This window comes from Pelmatolapia mariae, linkage group LG22, assembly GCF_036321145.2.
Source record: "Pelmatolapia mariae isolate MD_Pm_ZW linkage group LG22, Pm_UMD_F_2, whole genome shotgun sequence".
Lineage (NCBI taxonomy): Eukaryota > Metazoa > Chordata > Actinopteri > Cichliformes > Cichlidae > Pelmatolapia > Pelmatolapia mariae.
The window spans coordinates 4235001-4252403 of NC_086245.2; the positions used below are offsets into that span (position 1 = coordinate 4235001).

The 17403-nt window shown below is 42.2% G+C and overlaps 1 protein-coding gene across 2 annotated transcripts in view; it reads right to left on the minus strand.

Annotated features, from left to right (window-relative positions):
* Positions 1 to 4824: 4824 nt before the first annotated feature.
* LOC134619746 (class I histocompatibility antigen, F10 alpha chain-like) overlaps positions 4825 to 17403 on the minus strand; it is a 30236-nt gene continuing 17657 nt past the window's right edge. For both annotated transcript variants that reach the window (XM_063465577.1, XM_063465576.1), the window contains 8 exons: positions 16094 to 16123; positions 15206 to 15238; positions 14844 to 14873; positions 14654 to 14689; positions 14533 to 14571; positions 14373 to 14426; positions 6558 to 6698; positions 4825 to 5956 (listed from right to left, as the gene is read on the minus strand). In XM_063465577.1, coding sequence (XP_063321647.1) covers positions 5940 to 5956; positions 6558 to 6698; positions 14373 to 14426; positions 14533 to 14571; positions 14654 to 14689; positions 14844 to 14873; positions 15206 to 15238; positions 16094 to 16123 — 380 coding nt within the window. In that variant the 3' untranslated portion in view covers positions 4825 to 5939. The remainder of the gene's footprint in view (positions 5957 to 6557; positions 6699 to 14372; positions 14427 to 14532; positions 14572 to 14653; positions 14690 to 14843; positions 14874 to 15205; positions 15239 to 16093; positions 16124 to 17403) is intronic.

Below are 17403 nucleotides of genomic sequence, written 5' to 3' on the forward strand. Positions count from 1 at the left end.
AATGGTCTACAGACAATCTTGTGTATTATTATACAAACTTTGGTTGTAAGATGCCCTACCTGGCCCCCTGGCAAAAGCTTTGCTAGATCCGCCCCTGCACAGTTACCAGCTGTCAGCTAAATAAAAAAGGAGCTTGGTGTTTATTTCTCTCAGAAACAGTTCATAACTTCCCTTCAACTCATTCATGTCACCTAAAAAAAAGGTAAACCTGTTTCTCCATCACCAGTTCAGCTCTGATGATTCGGTAAGGTCATCTCCTGGTTTCCACCAAACTACACCTAAACTCGGTTTATATCTGACCCAAATAGAGTGCAGTTCATAACTTCTTACCTGAAATTCAGTTCACCTCACGCTCCTGCCTTTGGTTTCCCTGATCCACGATCTACCACCGGTCGATTGGCGGTCCCCTCGCCGCCTCGTATGTCTCGTTCCTCGCATGTTTTTCTGACACACACCGGTAGATAGCTGCTCTCGGTTGTAGCTCCGGTTGTAGCTCCGCGTTAGCCAAGACCAAACAACTCAGTTATTTTTTCCACATCGACCAGCATCATCAGCCCATATAAACGAAAAATAAATCCACCTAAGACAAAGTCTGTTGGCGAGCGATCAGGTGATGGTCAGCAGCCTCACTAAAGGCAAGTCCGGGTGCTCGAAGGGTCGCTAGCGGCGCTAGCTAGCGGCGCTAGCTAGTTAGCCGGCAACATCGTCAGATATAATATGGGATGTTTTGACAAAACGAGCAGATATTTGAAGTTTACACACCTACATTCTCGCCTGAAAATATCTTAAAAGTTTATTTTGTGACCTAGAAACACGAATAAAAGACATTTAAAACGAAGAGGTGTCCGCCATTGTTTAACTCGGCAGAGGCGCGCTATGGATTATGGGATATTGAGTTTAAAAACAAGCATACAGATTTTCGGCCGTACTACTCCGGTATACCACTAGAGAGAGCCAACCCACCACAAATAAAGTCTGTTTCTATGGAAATTGGCCTAAATTTGCACTAAAATCAAAATATTTCAAAAAGTATAAAAGTCATGAACACCAAAAGTGTATACCATACTAGTCCAGCTCCAGCCGCACAAAATGATCTAACATATGTAACCGTATTGTCAAAACTGTTCGGCAGAGAGGCGCGGGAAAATTTTCACTAAAATATTAATATTTAAAAAACTATAATAGTCATAAACACCAAAAGTCATAGCACACCATTCCTGATCCAGCCGCACAAAATGAGGTAACATATATGAAGCTTGTCTCAAAACTGCGAGGCGAGATTCGCTGCAAAATTTCAGGCGGAAACTGAAGAATAATAATAATAATAAATCCGAGCAATAGTAATATGTGTGCCTCTTGGCATAGGCACACATAATAACTAGAAAGCGAAAATTTCAGAAGAAATTTTAAGTGTGCCTATGCCGCTGGTAAACAGTGTAGTTTGCCATTCATACAGCTACAGAGAGCAAAACTCAGCAGAGCAGCCATTCTCCACCATGAACTATGGTAAAAACAAACACCGCTCGCACCTCACAGATGACAGCTTACAATTTTGGGTAAAGATGAAGTGACTTTGTACAGCCCCAATTTGCAGACGCTGTGCACATAGTTTCATGAGCAGAAGTCCCATTGTACCACGGCAGACCCGACAATGTTTGCATGAACACGCTTTGAAGCATTACGTTATGGACCACTTTTCACACATGGTTGGTGTACCCACACAGCCGGCTGTAGCTTTTCAACACACAGCCTGACACACACCCAAAAAACAGCCGAGAGAGCACAGACTACGCCAGAGAGGCGTGATTGCAGATGCCGCTCAGGTGGGTCCACCTCCCCTGCAGCGGCACTGCAGACCACGCCCCGCCACACACATCAATCACGTAAAATAAATATTTATGCACTTTTGCATTCACTTTTTGTTTTTTGTTATTTTTACACAGTGTTCTGAATGATTAACAATGGTCTACAGCCAATCTTGTGTATTATTATACAAACTTTGGTTGTAAGATGCCCTACCTGGCCCCCTGGCAAAAGCTTTGCTAGATCCGCCCCTGCACAGTTACCAGCTGTCAGCTAAATAAAAAAGGAGCTTGGTGTTTATTTCTCTCAGAAACAGTTCATAACTTCCCTTCAACTCATTCATGTCACCTAAAAAAAAGGTAAACCTGTTTCTCCATCACCAGTTCAGCTCTGATGATTCGGTAAGGTCATCTCCTGGTTTCCACCAAACTACACCTAAACTCGGTTTATATCTGACCCAAATAGAGTGCAGTTCATAACTTCTTACCTGAAATTCAGTTCACCTCACGCTCTGACCGGCAGCCGCCTGCTTCTCCTGCCTTCGGTTTCCCTGATCCACGATCTACCACCGGTTGATCGGCGGTCGCCTCGCCGCCTCGTTCCCTGCATGCTCTGTCTGACACACACCGGTGGATAGCTGCCCTCGGTTGTAGCTCCGCGTCAGCGACCACCAAACAACTCAGTTATTTTTTCCACATCGACCAGCATCTGGACAATCCACCGCCTTTCACTGTTTGTACCGTTACTAAAAAAAACCCCTCATCGGCTCATAAAAACGAAAATAAGTCCAGCTATGACCCTGAGTCAAAAAGACAGCCAGTTAGCTAGCTAGCTGTCTAGCTCTTTGCAGGCACCGAAACCATCAGAGCTAATATGGGATGTCTTGGTAACACGAGCACATATTTGAAGTTTACATCTGGCCAATCCACCACCTTTCACTGTTTATACCGTTACTAAAATGAATAAATAAATAAATCATTTATTTATTTAAAATAAGTCCAGCTGTGACCACGAGACTTTACGAAGGACCGGGTGTGAAACCAGAGTAAGCCGCTCTCACTGTCATCCAGGCCGGCTGTAGCTTGTTAGCAAAGCCGCGCTAGCCACACTAGCCAGCTAGCCTCAAGCAGAAACGACATCGTCAGAACATTGTCGCTAATATGGGATGTTTTGACAAAATGAGCAGATATTTGAAGTTTACACACCTATATTCTCGCCTGAAAATATCTTAAAAGTTTATTTTGTGACCTAGAAACAGTATTAAGAGGAAAATAAAAACTAAGTGATGGCCGCCATTGTTTGACTCGGCAGAGGCGTGCTATGAATTGTGGGATATTGAGTTTTCCACCAAGCATTACCGTAACTATTGAATGATTTGCGCAACCTTAAAAATTCCAATGGCTCCTGAAAGCAGCGACGCTGTGCGCACCGTTGATATTGTCATCATTACGGTAATCCAAATAAGGGTAGACAGGCCGTACTACTCCCGGCATACCACTAGAGAGAGCCAACACACCACAAATGAAGTTTGAAATTTGTATCAGTGGGACCAAAAGATGGAGCCAACACACCACAAATGAAGTCTGTTTCTATGGCGCCAAAAGAAGAATCTTTCTAAATTTGCACTAAAATATTAATATTTAAAAAACTATAAAAGTCATAAACACCAAAAGTGTATACCATACTAGTCCAGCTCCAGCCGCACAAAATGATCTAACATATGTAACCCTATTGTCAAAACTGTTTGGCAGAGAAGCGCGGGAAAATTTTCACTAAAATATTAATATTTAAAAAACTATAATAGTCATAAACACCAAAAGTCATAGCACACCATTCCTGATCCAGCCGCACAAAATGAGGTAACATATATGAAGCTTGTCTCAAAACTGCGAGGCGAGATTCGCTGCAAAATTTCAGGCGGAAACTGAAGAATAATAATAATAATAATAATAATAATAAATCCGACGAATAGTAATATGTGTGCCTCTTGGCATAGGCACACATAATAATAATAATAAATCCGACGAATAGTAATATGTGTGCCTCTTGGCATAGGCACACATAATAATAATAATAATAATAAATCCGACGAATAGTAATATGTGTGCCTCTTGGCATAGGCACACATAATATGTGTGCCTCTTGGCATAGGCACACATAATTAAGAAATCTAGTTGGAACCTTAAGTTTTCAATTAAAATAACAAGTTAATGCTTCAAACTGTAACATTTAAGACGTGCAGCAATGAAATAGAAATAATTTTGCTTAGTTTTTTCAAAGCAATTTAATTTTAAATTGATTAAATATTGATTAAACATCTTTAATTGGTTAAATTGATTAAATATCACCTGACCTGACTGACTGTATTTAATGCCACATGTAATGATCACCTTGAGTGCCTTAAAGCTGCACACTAAAATCTGTTTTCTCTTTGCTTTCTTGAAAACTTCCCTCCAATGGGACTGTAGTGGTGATTCCTTTGTTTTGTCCAACCAAACATCCAACAATTTAAAATCTACAAGCCACTGCTGCACTGTGGTAGTATTTTGTAAGCAGGCAAAAGAACCTGAAAGTTGCGTTTTATGGTTTATTTATCCAGTTTGGTAAGCAATAACAAAGATCCATTTCTGTTGCTTACTGCTGCTTCTCCTGCTCTGGTAAAAAAAAAAACATAGGCCCTCCCCAGTGCATGCTGGTCCTATACCAGTCCCTTTATTTATAGAAAAAAATGGCCCCACAGTTCTTCCTGACTGACTTAACAAGATACACAACAAAACAAAACAAAAAAGAAGCAAATATTAACCTACAAATAAGACTTGTAAATAACAAAAAAAATATATGTAAACCAACAACAAACTTCAACAAATTTCAAAATAATTTAATTAATTTATTTAGGACAGTGCATGTTAATGAACATAAATGTAAAAAAAAAAAATACATGAATGTAAACATACCAGATTATAGCCATGGGCTAATTTCCATCTGTTGTCCTTAAACATAAAAAAATAGACATAATAATTCATAAAAATTTATCATTTATTCATAATAAAAACTCCATCACCAAACTTACACATACACACCATTCTGTTCCCAAATAAAACATTAAAACTATACAACTCATACATGATCACACACTTGATTTGTCCATAACCAGTTTTTAACCTTTGCCTTAAACAAATTGAATGTCGAGCATTCTCTGATGGGTTGAGGAAGACTGTTCCACAGATGGCCACCCTTAACAGAGAGGACGTTCTGCCCAAATGCTGTCCGTCTGTGGGGTGTAAACAAGTCTCCTCGGATTGTAGCTCGAGTGGTCCTGTCTGAGCTTTCTTTATGCCTAATGAACTGCTTTAGTGGTGATGGAGCAAGGGAGTGTAAGACTTTATATATTAAACACACTCTTTAAGTTTCACTAAGTTATTGAAGTTCAGCAATTTATGTTTTTTTAACACATGACAGTGGTGGTGGGAAGTCGGTTTTTTGTCAAGTAGTTTTAAACTTCTTTTATAAATGTTTTCAATAGTTTTAAGTGTTGTTGGACAAGCAAGTGACCAGGACGTCAAACAATAGTCCATATGAGAGATGATCATTGAGTAAAAATACGTTTTTGCAACATTCATATTTAAATTATTACGTATATGATTAAAATTTCAATTATTAAATTTAAGTACCTGGGACACTTTATTTATGTGACTCTTATAATAAAATAATAAAAATAAAGAACAAATAGCTCCAACAGGGACTGCATGGAATTCTCCATCCATCCTTTTCTGGATGCACGCTGCACATGTGGTCAGTCTGCAGGGCGCACTTGAAATTATACCAGGAAAGAAATAATAATGACACAAGACTTATGAACAAACTGAGATAGTTCTGTTAAAATACATAAAAACCTGAATTCACCTCTGACCTCATGTAACGTTCACTGTGACTGAGGTTCAGCTTAAAGAGTCACTACACTTTAAGCTGAATTACTTTTAAACTACTTTTTCTTTAAAAAAAAAAAAAAAACCCTTAGTCTTAATGCTCTGCACACTGGTAAGTATGTTTTGGTAAATCTGGTGTTGTGTGTAGATCTGATGGAGACTTCAGGGCTTCACAGGACTCAGCGTCTCCAGGATACAGCTGTCAGTGACTCAGGTGTCAGTATAGTCTGCAAGGACAAGCAACAGTTTTATTTCATATTTCTTATGTTCAGCAAAACTGAAAATGTCTCCAATAAAACAAATATATTGGTAAAATATATGTTGTGCACTATTTTTTCTTATTTTTCTAACATATCTCTTATTCCCTGTTCTTGCTGACCCCTGTGCTGCAGTAACCTGTGTATTTCCCCAGTGTGGCTTTAATAAAGTCTGTGTCTAAATAATGAAGCTTTGTAAAAAATAACTGTTTAGACTGACGCTGTATAAAACACATTTCATGTGCTCTGTGTTTGTCCTTCGCTGTGCGCCGCATTACTGGTCCAGCGTGTAACATTTGGCATTTTCCCCATTAAAAAGAAAACAAATTGATTGTGTATTTATTTATATTACATCTGCGTGTGAAACACGCTTATCCTTTAACAAACTGGCACCAGTTACATACAGAGGAGTGTTCAAAAAGATGAAGTAACTTTGGTAAGACATTCATCTGGATTCATTTAGGACACAACTGTAAATCTAAATATCTCAATGTTTCAACCACATTAAGCTTTAATACTTCCCAAATGGGAGTAATCCTGCCGACTTAGTTTCATTCTCTGCATATCCAACCTCCTTTAGTTACAGTCTCCTCTTCCCTCCCCTCCTCTTTACGCTTGATCTCTACGTCGGTGACTCCCTGGCCTCTGGCGGTGCATGTCAAGGGGAGTTTTTCATTGGCCTTCGAATTCTGTGCATACACCTCAACTTGAGCTGGAAAGAGAAAATGTAAAGTGATGTGCTCAGTGTGGATCGACACATGATAACTTGCTAGAATGAGCAGGAAATAGCATCTGAATCAAAAATACTTTCCAACATTCACAATGTGACTGCTCCTTGAAGATGACCCAAAACGATACAGCTGTGGCACACCTGTCACGTACCAGCTACACTTTGTGCTCCATTTGTTTTTTGCTTGTTCTGTTCAGCTTTGCATGTTAAGATAAGATAAGATATGAACTTTATTTATCCCGAGGGAAATTCTTTTGTCATGAGCATGCTCACAGCAGCAAGATGAAAGAAGAAAAAAAGAGTGCACAAGAATACAATAAAATAGAATACAATAAATAAAATAATAACATACCTATCAGTAAAGTGGAATAGTTGTGCAAAATGAATACAAAAAAAAAAGAATTAAAAAGAATTTTAAAAAAGTAGTGTAACAGCATATACTGGGAGAAATGAGACAAACACCGACCGGAAGTTGGATTTCATCGTGGAGCAGCTCACTGCGGTCGTGAGTTCTCAGAATCTGCTCTCTGAGCACAAGAATGACAACATCATGGAGCGTAAGTTTGATAACATCATGGAGAAGCTAGCAGCTCTCCAACGGGAGATTGAGAGACCAGTGTCGGTGTCAGCGTGTTAGACAACAGCTTTGAAATTCTTATGAGTTGTTCGTCTAAAAGAAAAAAACCACCATCTAACTGTGGCTATCCCTTCGGCGCCAGCTGTGGGCTCAAGGCTGGAGCTGAACAACAACACCCTGATAACGACTGTGTTTAGACTGTTCTTCCCATTCTATGCAAGGCCACCTGGGTTGGCTGGAAGACTGTTTACTTAGCCTGGCAGGGCGAAGGACGCTGTCTCAGCAGAACTCTGGACACGCACACACACACACACACATACTGATATGCACACACTCATCCCCCCTCCCTTTCCAAACGCCTTCGATGCTTGTTTCCTGCGGGGGAACACGGCGGGTCTGAGCCCGCACTGGAATGGTAGCGTTGGGCAGGGCGGCTGCTGTGTTCGCTTCGGATTACTCCTCACCCCCCACCCAACCCTGTGGCTTGTCATGTCTTTCATAATGTTGTGCTGTGGACATTTATGTGCTTTTTGTGCAGAGGAGTTTTTTTGTTTCCTGTTCTTATGCTGTCCTACCATGGAAGCACAGCATGAGCAGAGGTCTCTTTTTTTCCTCTTGTACTTTCCCATTGTAATGTACATTTCAGTGTTTTTCTGTAACGCTACCGATCTCCGACTTGTATCCCCATGTAATGTCTGTGTTGTGTGTGTAAGGTCGGGGGGGGGGGGTCCCATTTCACTGCAGGGCAACTTGCATGTGGCAAATAAAGCTTTGATTGATTGATTGATTGAACATATAATCAATAACTAACAGATGACTAATAATATTGCACAAAGAGTATAAAACAAAGTTACATTAATATTAATCCTAAAGGTCATCTACAGAGTGAGGAAGAGTTGTACAGTCTTATTGCCACCAGTACAAAGGATTTCCTGTGGCGGTCAGTTCTGCATTTCGGGGCAATGAGTCTTTTGCTGCGTGTGCTCCAATGGTCCATAATGGAGGCGTGCATGGGGTGGGAGGGGTTGTTCATGATACTGAAAAGCTTTTTAGCATTCTCCTCTCAGACACCTCCACCAGGTTCTCCAGTCTGACACCCAGGACAGAACCAGCCTTTTTAACCAGCTTGTTCAGCCTGTTGGCATCAGCTGTCTTCACCCCACTGCCCCAGCATACAGCTGCAAAGAACACAGCGCTCTCTACCACAGCGTGGTAAGAACATGGTCAACATTTTCCTACAGACATTGAAGGACCTGAGCCGTCTAAGTAGGAAAAGCCGACTCTCCCCTTTCTTGAAGACAGATTCAGTGTTCTTGGACCAGTCCAGTTTACGGTCGATGTGTACCCCCAGGTACCGGTAGTCTTCCACGACCTCCACATCAGCCCCTCTGATGGTGACAGTGGTGACAGGGTTAGGAGGAGGAGGAGCATGCTTCCTAAAGTCCATTATCAGTTCCTTTGTTTTTGTGATGTTAAGTTGTAGATGGTTAAGCTCACACCACTCGACAAAGCTGTCCACCACACTCCTGTACTCCTCCTGCTGTCCATCCCTGATACAGCCCACAATGGCAGAAGTCATCAGAGAATTTCTGCAGATGACATGACTGAGACTTGTACCTGAAGTCAGACGTGTAGAGGGTGAAGAGGAAGGGTGATAGGACAGTCCCCTGTGGCACCCCCATGCTGCTCAGGATGTTATGTGAGCGGCAGCCCTTCAGCTGAACATGCTGAGGTCGACTTATTAAATAGTCCGTGATCCAAGCTACCAGTGGGGCGTCCACCTGCATTTCCGTGAGCTTATTCTCCAGCAGTGATGGTCTGATCGTGTTAAAAGCACTAGAGAAGTCAAAGAACATGACCTTCACAGTGCTCCCAACAATGTCCAGATGAGAATAAGCCTGGTCCAGCAGGTAGATGATGGCATCCTCCACACCGATACGAGGTCGATAAGACAACTGTAGGGGGTCCAGCCAAGGCTCCACCAGCAGACGCAAGTGTCTCAAGATGAATCTCTCCAGCGTCTTCATGACATGTGAAGTCAGAGCCACTGGCCTGTAGTCACCGAGGGTCAACGGGTTGATCTTTTTGGGGACAGGAACCAGGCAGGATGTCTTCCAGAGTGATGGGACCCTCTGCAGTTTCAGACTCATGTTGAAGATCTGATGTAGAACTTCAGACAGCTGGGCAGCACAGCACAGGACCTTGGCACTGACACCATCAGGGCCAGCAGCTTAACTGGACTGGAATCTGCCCAGTTCCCTTGTTTCTCCTGTTTCTGCAGCCGCACCTAATCTGACTGCATCACCCGATGAAACCAACAGAACCACATGATCCGAAAAAGTAGAGATGAGATTCTGAGACCACCCCAGTGAAAGCCTTCCGCCACTTGGCTACGCCTAGAAATTCTGTCCATAAAAATTCTGAACAGAATCAGTGACAAAGAGCAGCGCTGCTGGAGCCCATCACCCACCGAGAAAAAATCCGACTTATTGCTGGCTATGAGGACCAAGCTCTTGCAACGGTTGTATAAGGACTGAATGGCCTGTAGGGGCCAAACACCCTACACTCCTGGAGCACCCCGCCACAAGACGCCCCGAGGGACACGGTCAAATGATTTCTCCAAGTCCACAAAACACAGGTAAACTGGTTGGGCAAAATCCCATGCACCTTCAAATATCTTCGAGAAGATAAAGAGCTGGTCCAGTGTTCCACGACCAGGACAAAAACTGCATTGTTCCTCCTGTATCCGAGGTTTGACTAACTGATGAACTCTCCTTTCTAGCACCCTGGCATAGACTTTCCCAGGGAGGCTGAGGAGTGTGATCCCCCTGTAGTTGGAACACACCCTCCGGTCCCCCTTCTTAAAAATGAGAACCACCACCCCGGTCTGCCAGTCCAGGGGTACTTCCCCTGATCTCCACAACATTGTAGAGGTTTGTCAACCAAGACAGCCCTACAACATCCAGAGCCTTTTTTTAATTTTTAATTTTTAAGTATGTTTATTGAGATTTTTTGATATAAGGGGAAAAAAAGGACACAAAAACAAAACAAAAAACAAACAAACAAACAAACAAAAAAAAACAATAAAACAAAACAGACAACACAACAGCAAGGGCAAAAACACACAAATAAGGCAAAAGATTACACTGCAACAACAAAAATACTACTTCAACACTGGCAATAAACAGAAATAAAACGCTAAGGTGGTAGGCTGAGTTATTTGCGATTGATCAAACAGGACTTTGTTTTAATACGTGGTCTAAAAATGGCTGCCACACATCAAAGAAATGACTAAGTTTGTCAGCTAATGTGTACCTAATCCTCTCCATGTGCAATAGAGCAGTCAGGTTTGTTAGCCACATTTTGAATTGAGGTACAATATCCGACTTCCAGAGAGTCAAGATAATTTTCTTAGCAATTACCATTCCGAACAAAACTGTAATTTGTGCAGCAGAGCTGAGGTGTAAAAGGGAAGAGGAAGATCCAAACAATGCAATTATTGGGTCCGGCTGTAATGTGCAATTATAGATATCAGAAAAACATTTAAAAATGTCCAACCAATAGTTATGCAATTTGGGGCAAGTCCAAAATAAATGAGTGAGAGAGCCTTCTCCAAGTTTACAACGATCACATGTTGGACTAATAGAAGGAAAAATCCTGTGCAGTTTAGTTTTTGAATAATGAAGTCTGTGAAGCACTTTGAATTGAATTAACTGATGCCTTGCATTTATAGAGCAAGAATGGATCCTACACAGACTCCTCTCCCACACCTCATCTCCAATTAGCAAACCAAGCACCTCCTCCTATGCCATCTTCAAAAAGTCAGATTTAAAATTTAAATACTCTGAAAAAGATTTCACAAAACCAGAAACCAACTTTTTAGAATCCGGGGAACTCAGAAGGAGTGTAAAAATTGACCCCTCTTCCGGAAGAGATGGAAAATTATGGATACTCTGACGAACATAGTTTCTTATCTGTAAATAATGAAAAAAATGTGACGCAGGGAGAGAGAACTTATTCTGCAACTGAGTAAATGATGCAAACTGCCTGTCAATATATAAGTCTTTGAGAGTAATAATACCTTTCTGTGTCCAGACCTCAAAAGAGGCGTCTAAACATGAGGGTGATTACAATATATTGGAGTATGAATCGAAGTGTCTGGTAGAGCACAACCTTTTTTGATCTGACTAAAGATTTTAACGCAGTTCGAAACTATAAAATTATTGACCTTGGTTCGCGGATTAGAGGACGAAAAAAAGAAGAGTGGGGAGGGAACTATTCTCAACCCCACCACTCTCTATGACCTGGTCAAACGCCTTTTCAGCATCTGAGCTCAGTACTGCGATCTTGGAAGCCCCCCAGTGCCTATGATACATAATATTCATCAATCTTCGAACATTAAAGAAGGAAAACCTCTGGGGGACAAACCCAGTTTGATCCGGTTTGATAATTGATCCAATATGTCCATTTAATTTGTTTGCCAAAATTTTAGTGAAAATTTTCATATCCAAATTCAACAAAGCAATAGGTCGATAAGAGGAACATTCTGTTTCATCCTTTCCTTCTTTCAATAACAGAGAAATATTAGCTTCATATAGCGTACGGGGAAATGCTTGAGTATGGAAAGAATGCTTAAACAGTCTCAATAAAAGCGGGGCCACCTTTTCAGAGTATTTTTTATACAATTCAATACCAAACCCATCTGGGCCTGGGGACTTTCCATTGGGGAATGACTTAATAGCTTTCGAAACTTCTTCAATAGTAATATCTGAGTTTAAAGCCTCTTGTGCAGCGTCATTCATTTTCGGGAGATCCAGCTTCCCTAACCAATCAGAAATATTGCCCCAAGATTTCGACATATAGAGCTCTTCATAATATTCTCTAAATCGCTCATTAATAGCTTTAGGGCTGATTCAAATTACGCCTGATCTTGATTTAATTTTGTGTATAGCCCTACTGGCCTGTAGGCCTCTCAGCTGCCGAGAAAGAAGCTTATGGGGCTCATCTCCAAACTCAAAATGCTTCTGTCTGATCCTAAATAGCTGATCTGTTACTTGACTAGATAAAATTGTGTTATACTCAAACTTCCTTTTAATGATGTCTTGAAACAAAGAGGGACAAGAGGAGGCCTTGTGGTCCTGTTTTAACTGTGTTAACTCAGTTTCTGTTTCGAACAGGCGTTTCTGGTGTTCTGTTTTTAACGAAGATTCAAAAGAAATAATTTCTCCTCGCATTACCACTTTAAATGTTTCCCATAAAATCGAATCAGAAACGTCTTGTTTATCATTAGTTTCCAAGAATTCTGATATTTTAGTTGTCATAAATTGGCAAAAGGATGTCTCAGACAGGAGCGACGGGTGAAAACGCCAGTTACCCTGTTGTTTCGTACCACAGAAGTCCAGGACTAAAGAGGTTCTTTCACCACCGGACAATTTTCTCAGTTGAAGTCAGCAGCACTCCACCAATACCACAGTGCACCGCCTTACCCTCCTGAATCGCCTGACGGTTAGCCAGAATCTGTTCGAGGCAGTCCGAAAGTCTTTTTCCATGGCCTCTCCGAACTCCTCCCACACCCGTGTTTTTGCTTTAGCCACTGCCCAAGCCACGTTCTGCTTGGCCTGTCAGTACCTATCAGTTGCCTCCGAAGTCCAACAGGCTAACCAAGCCTGATAGGACTCCTTCTTCAGCCTGGTGGCTCCCTTCACCTCTGGTGTCCACCATTTGGTTCGGGGGTTACCACCACGACAGGCACCAACCACCTTGCAGCCGCAGCTCAATGCAGCAGCTTCGGCGATGGAGATGCTGAACATGGTCCATTCAGACTCAATGTCCCCAGTCTCCCTCAGAATGCTGTTGAAGCTGTTGAAGATCTCACGGACTGGGGCCTCTGCCAGGCGTTCCCAGCACACCCTCACTACACGTTTAGGCGCACCGGGTCTGTCCAGCGTCCTCCCCCGCCACCTGATCCAACTCACCACCTGGTGGTGATCAGTTGACAGCTCAGCCCCTCTCTTTACCCGAGTGTCCAGAACATATGGTCGCAGGTCTGGTGATACGATTACAAAATTGATCGACTATATCTAGCCGGTATCTCTCAGCCTCACGCCCTAACTCAGGCGAGAGAGGTGACATTCCATGTCCCAATTGCCAGTCTTGGTAGCCGGGGATCAGTCTGCCAGGGCCTCCGCTCCTGGCCGCCGCCTGGCACACAATGCACCCGACCCCTACGGCACCTCCTGCGGGTGGTGGGCCTGCGGGAGGATGTGCCCATGTCCCCTTTTCGGGCTGTGCTTGGCCGGGCCCCACGGACTAAGGCCCAGCCACTAGACGCACGCCCTCGGCCACCCTCCCCGGGCCTGGCTCCAGGGCGGGGCCCCGGTAACCCTATCCCGGGCAGAGTAAACTGTTCCCTCGATGTTTTCCTCATAAGGGTCTTCTGAATCGCTCTTTGTCTGGTCCCTCACCCAGGACCAATTTTCCATGGGAGACCCTACCAGGGGGCAAAAGCCCCCGGACAAAATAGCCCCTAGGATCCCCCAAACCCCTCCACCACGATAAGGTAGTGATTCACAGAGGGTCATATGTACCTTTGAATATAATTATTAGTTATTAATCGGAGTTCCACATCAATCATCATTATTTCTGTATTGTGTCTTTTGAGCATGTTATTATTTTTAAGAGTTGTAGATCAACATGTTTTTGTTGCTCATCAAACACTCAGCACGTTAGTCCAAACTGTATGATTGAGGTGATCAATTATCACCATGATTCTGTTCTGACCAATGAACAGAGTCCTGTTTTAGTGTTTTTGGGCTTTTCTGTTCCCCAGACTGTCCTCTTTGAGTTCTCACGCTTCACTTCATCGTTGTGTTCATTTCCTCTGTGACTCGGCAGAGGTTGGGATCACAGTGAGGAACAGACTGCTGCTAACAGAAATGTTTCAGTAGTGTGCGTCAGAAGCTTCAGCTCCTCAGTGCTGCAAAGATTATTTCTTTGACCTTTGTATTAATGCATCACCAAAGTCAAAACTCTCTGATGTAAAGCAGCTTCATGGTAAATCGTTTAAGAGGAAAACTTACCATTCTGAGCTGTGACTTCATTGCCAGCTTGGCTGATGGTTGAAATGTTGGATGCTACACACACATAAAAATACGCATAGAAACACACACACACACAAAATGTCAAAGGTCATGTTCTATAATCCTTTCTACATAAATCTTTGCAGAGTAACAAACTTACGATCGCTTCCATTGCCGCTTCCATTGCCGCTGCCATTGCCTACACACACACACACAAAATATTAAAACCCATCTGCTACACTGGTGTATGTAAGAAAATCACTGCAGAAGGAAACACTTACCTCTCATAAGAGACGTGTCTGCTGGGTTGCTGCTGCCTAAACAGACACGTACATACAAAATGTCACAGCTCATCTTGCACAATCATTTCTGTATGAATTGTTGCAGAGTAACAAACTTACCACTGCTGTTGCCTACACAAAAACAGATACAGACAACAAACTTTATAAGACAGAAAAATAAAGATGTTACCTTGGTTGTCGTTGGCTCCACATCCGCGTCCTGTAAACAGACGTAACACAGACTGTCAGTGATCATGGATGAACTCAGTGGTTTGTTCTACATGTGTGAAGCAGCTCAGTGAGCTTCAGACCAACTCTGATACCATCATCAGACCTCAGTCAGCAACATGTTCATTAACATGCAGTCTGAATGAATCTCATGCTGAAGTGTAATCCTACAGTTTACTGTAATCCAAAACAACAGTAAAAATTCTCTCACATGGGAACATTTTCAGCACTGCTGCTGTACAAATATTATTAGGACACAAACACTTCAAATATCAGAAAAATCAACATTTAACTAAATCCAGAGCAGAGAAATAAAGTGCTTACGTGGTGCAGTAGTATGTCTAGCCAAAAGTCGAACTGTAAACAAACAAAAAAGACAAAGTGATATATTTTCATTCAGGTATTACTTCATGTCTGATTGTTTTTATCTGTATTCTTTTGAATGAAGCATTTTATCAGTTGAGATTTTAAAAAAAATTGTCTCAGACCACGTGCACATCTTTGTAAGTGCATATGGTGAAGCAGCAGGAAGCTTCACATGTTTCCTTCTTCCTGACACGACCCAGAGAGATCCGAGTCTGCTCTGGGAATCGAACCAGGAATCTTTTGCTCGTTAGGCTGAGGTGTAAACCACCGCAGGGTGGAGCCAAAGCACACAGCTGGCTGTGTGGAGCCCAGCTGTTGTAAAGGAAGGAGCTGAGCAGCAGACTGAGCTGCACAAACAGAGGAGAGAGCAGGAACCAAAGATCTGCTGTGCTGCTGATTTAAAATCAGGCCTCACCACACTTTATTTTAAACTTCACCACCAGGTGAAAGTGCTTTACAGGAAGTGTCAGGAGCAGTTCCTCTAGTATGGAAGCAGTAGATGCAGTATTTTGGATGTGAGCAGGTGCTGTGGTGGTTTCACTGAGCAGGAAGGTTGTGGGTTCAAACTCAGCTGGAGCCTCTCTGTGGGTTTGTGTTCTCCCACAGGTTAAACATGTGCTCGTTACATGAACTGCTGATCCTACACTGACCACAGGGACCAACATGAGAGCAGAGCTCTGTAGCTGAAGGGACCTGAGTCATAGACTGTCTGTGATCCTGCAGGGACCAAACTGACAGACAGCTACTGTCCTGTTACTGTCAGATTAAAGGTGTTAATGGATCGACTCAGACTGACTCGAGTCTCTGAACATCAAACTTTATAAGTCAGAAAAATAAAGATGTTACCTTGGATGTCGTCGACTACATATCTGCCTCCTGTAAACAGACGTAACACAGACTGTCAGTGATCATGGATGAACTCAGTGGTTTGTTCTACATGTGTGAAGCAGCTCAGTGAGCTTCAGACCAACTCTGATACCATCATCAGACCTCAGTCAGCAACATGTTCATTAACATGCAGTCTGAATGAATCACATGCTGAAGTGTAATTGTTAGAAAGCCCACTGTTTATACGTTATTTGCTTGGTTGAAGTGTTGTGGTTTGTTTCTAGATAGTGTTTGCGCTGTGGAAATTGATATGTCCTACGTCATTGAACTCACCATATCTATGCTCACGCTCCTTGAATGCACCACTCTGTGCCGTGTGCTGCTAGTCTGCCTCTGTAGCTGCTAATAGCCAGCATTTTTTCCTTGTGTCCTCTCACCAGCATCTCGTGGTTTTGGTTTATTGCTGTGTGTGAATGCCAGAAGGTGAGTTCTGTTTACATGATGTTGAGGATGTCAGCTGCTATTGTGTGTATTGTTACCTCGTGACTATGCTAATGTTACCCTATGCTAAGACGCTATGTAAGCTACTAAGCTAGTTAATGCTAATTATAAATCTTGTTTAATTGTTGAAGTTATTATAGACGTGAGTGTTGAATACAGTTCCAGATTAACATGATGGTGTTGTGTTTAGTATGTTACTTTGTTTTTTTTTTGCTTGTTTTCTCTTCTTTTTCTCTCAACAGGTGATCCAGGAGATTTTTTTCTCTTTCTCTTTGTAAGTGCCCTTTCTCACTGTCCCTTTTCCCTTCTGTTTTTCTTTTCCTTCCTCTCTTTCTTTCTCCCTTTCCTATCCCCCAATCATGTCTGTCTCATCTGTAACTACTGAAAATAAAATAAATAATAACAACAAAAGTTGATCAAATGGACCAATACGGCAATGCCATGATGATCCATTTGGCAAAATAAATCCATTTGGTATCCTTGTTGGTCTTCAGACAACAATTCTGACGGCTAAAGAACCAAATGGGACAGACAAAAAAAAAAAAAAAAAAAGAAAAAGAATACAGTTCCTTGTGCTATCTCTGTGCTAGAATTATGTCTGGGCATGTTGAATGTTTTATGTGTGCTGTACTGATAGTTGCTTTATGTATCGTTACTACAGACCACAGCTGAATAAATCACCTAAACTTGGAAGCTGCCTCTGTGTTCTTTAACGGGAACACACCCACCATACCTTGCCGCTCTAAATCAGCTAAAACTCCTGGAGACAACATTCTCTCCATTTTAGTAATCCTACAGTTTACTGTAATCCAGACTAAATGTAGTTG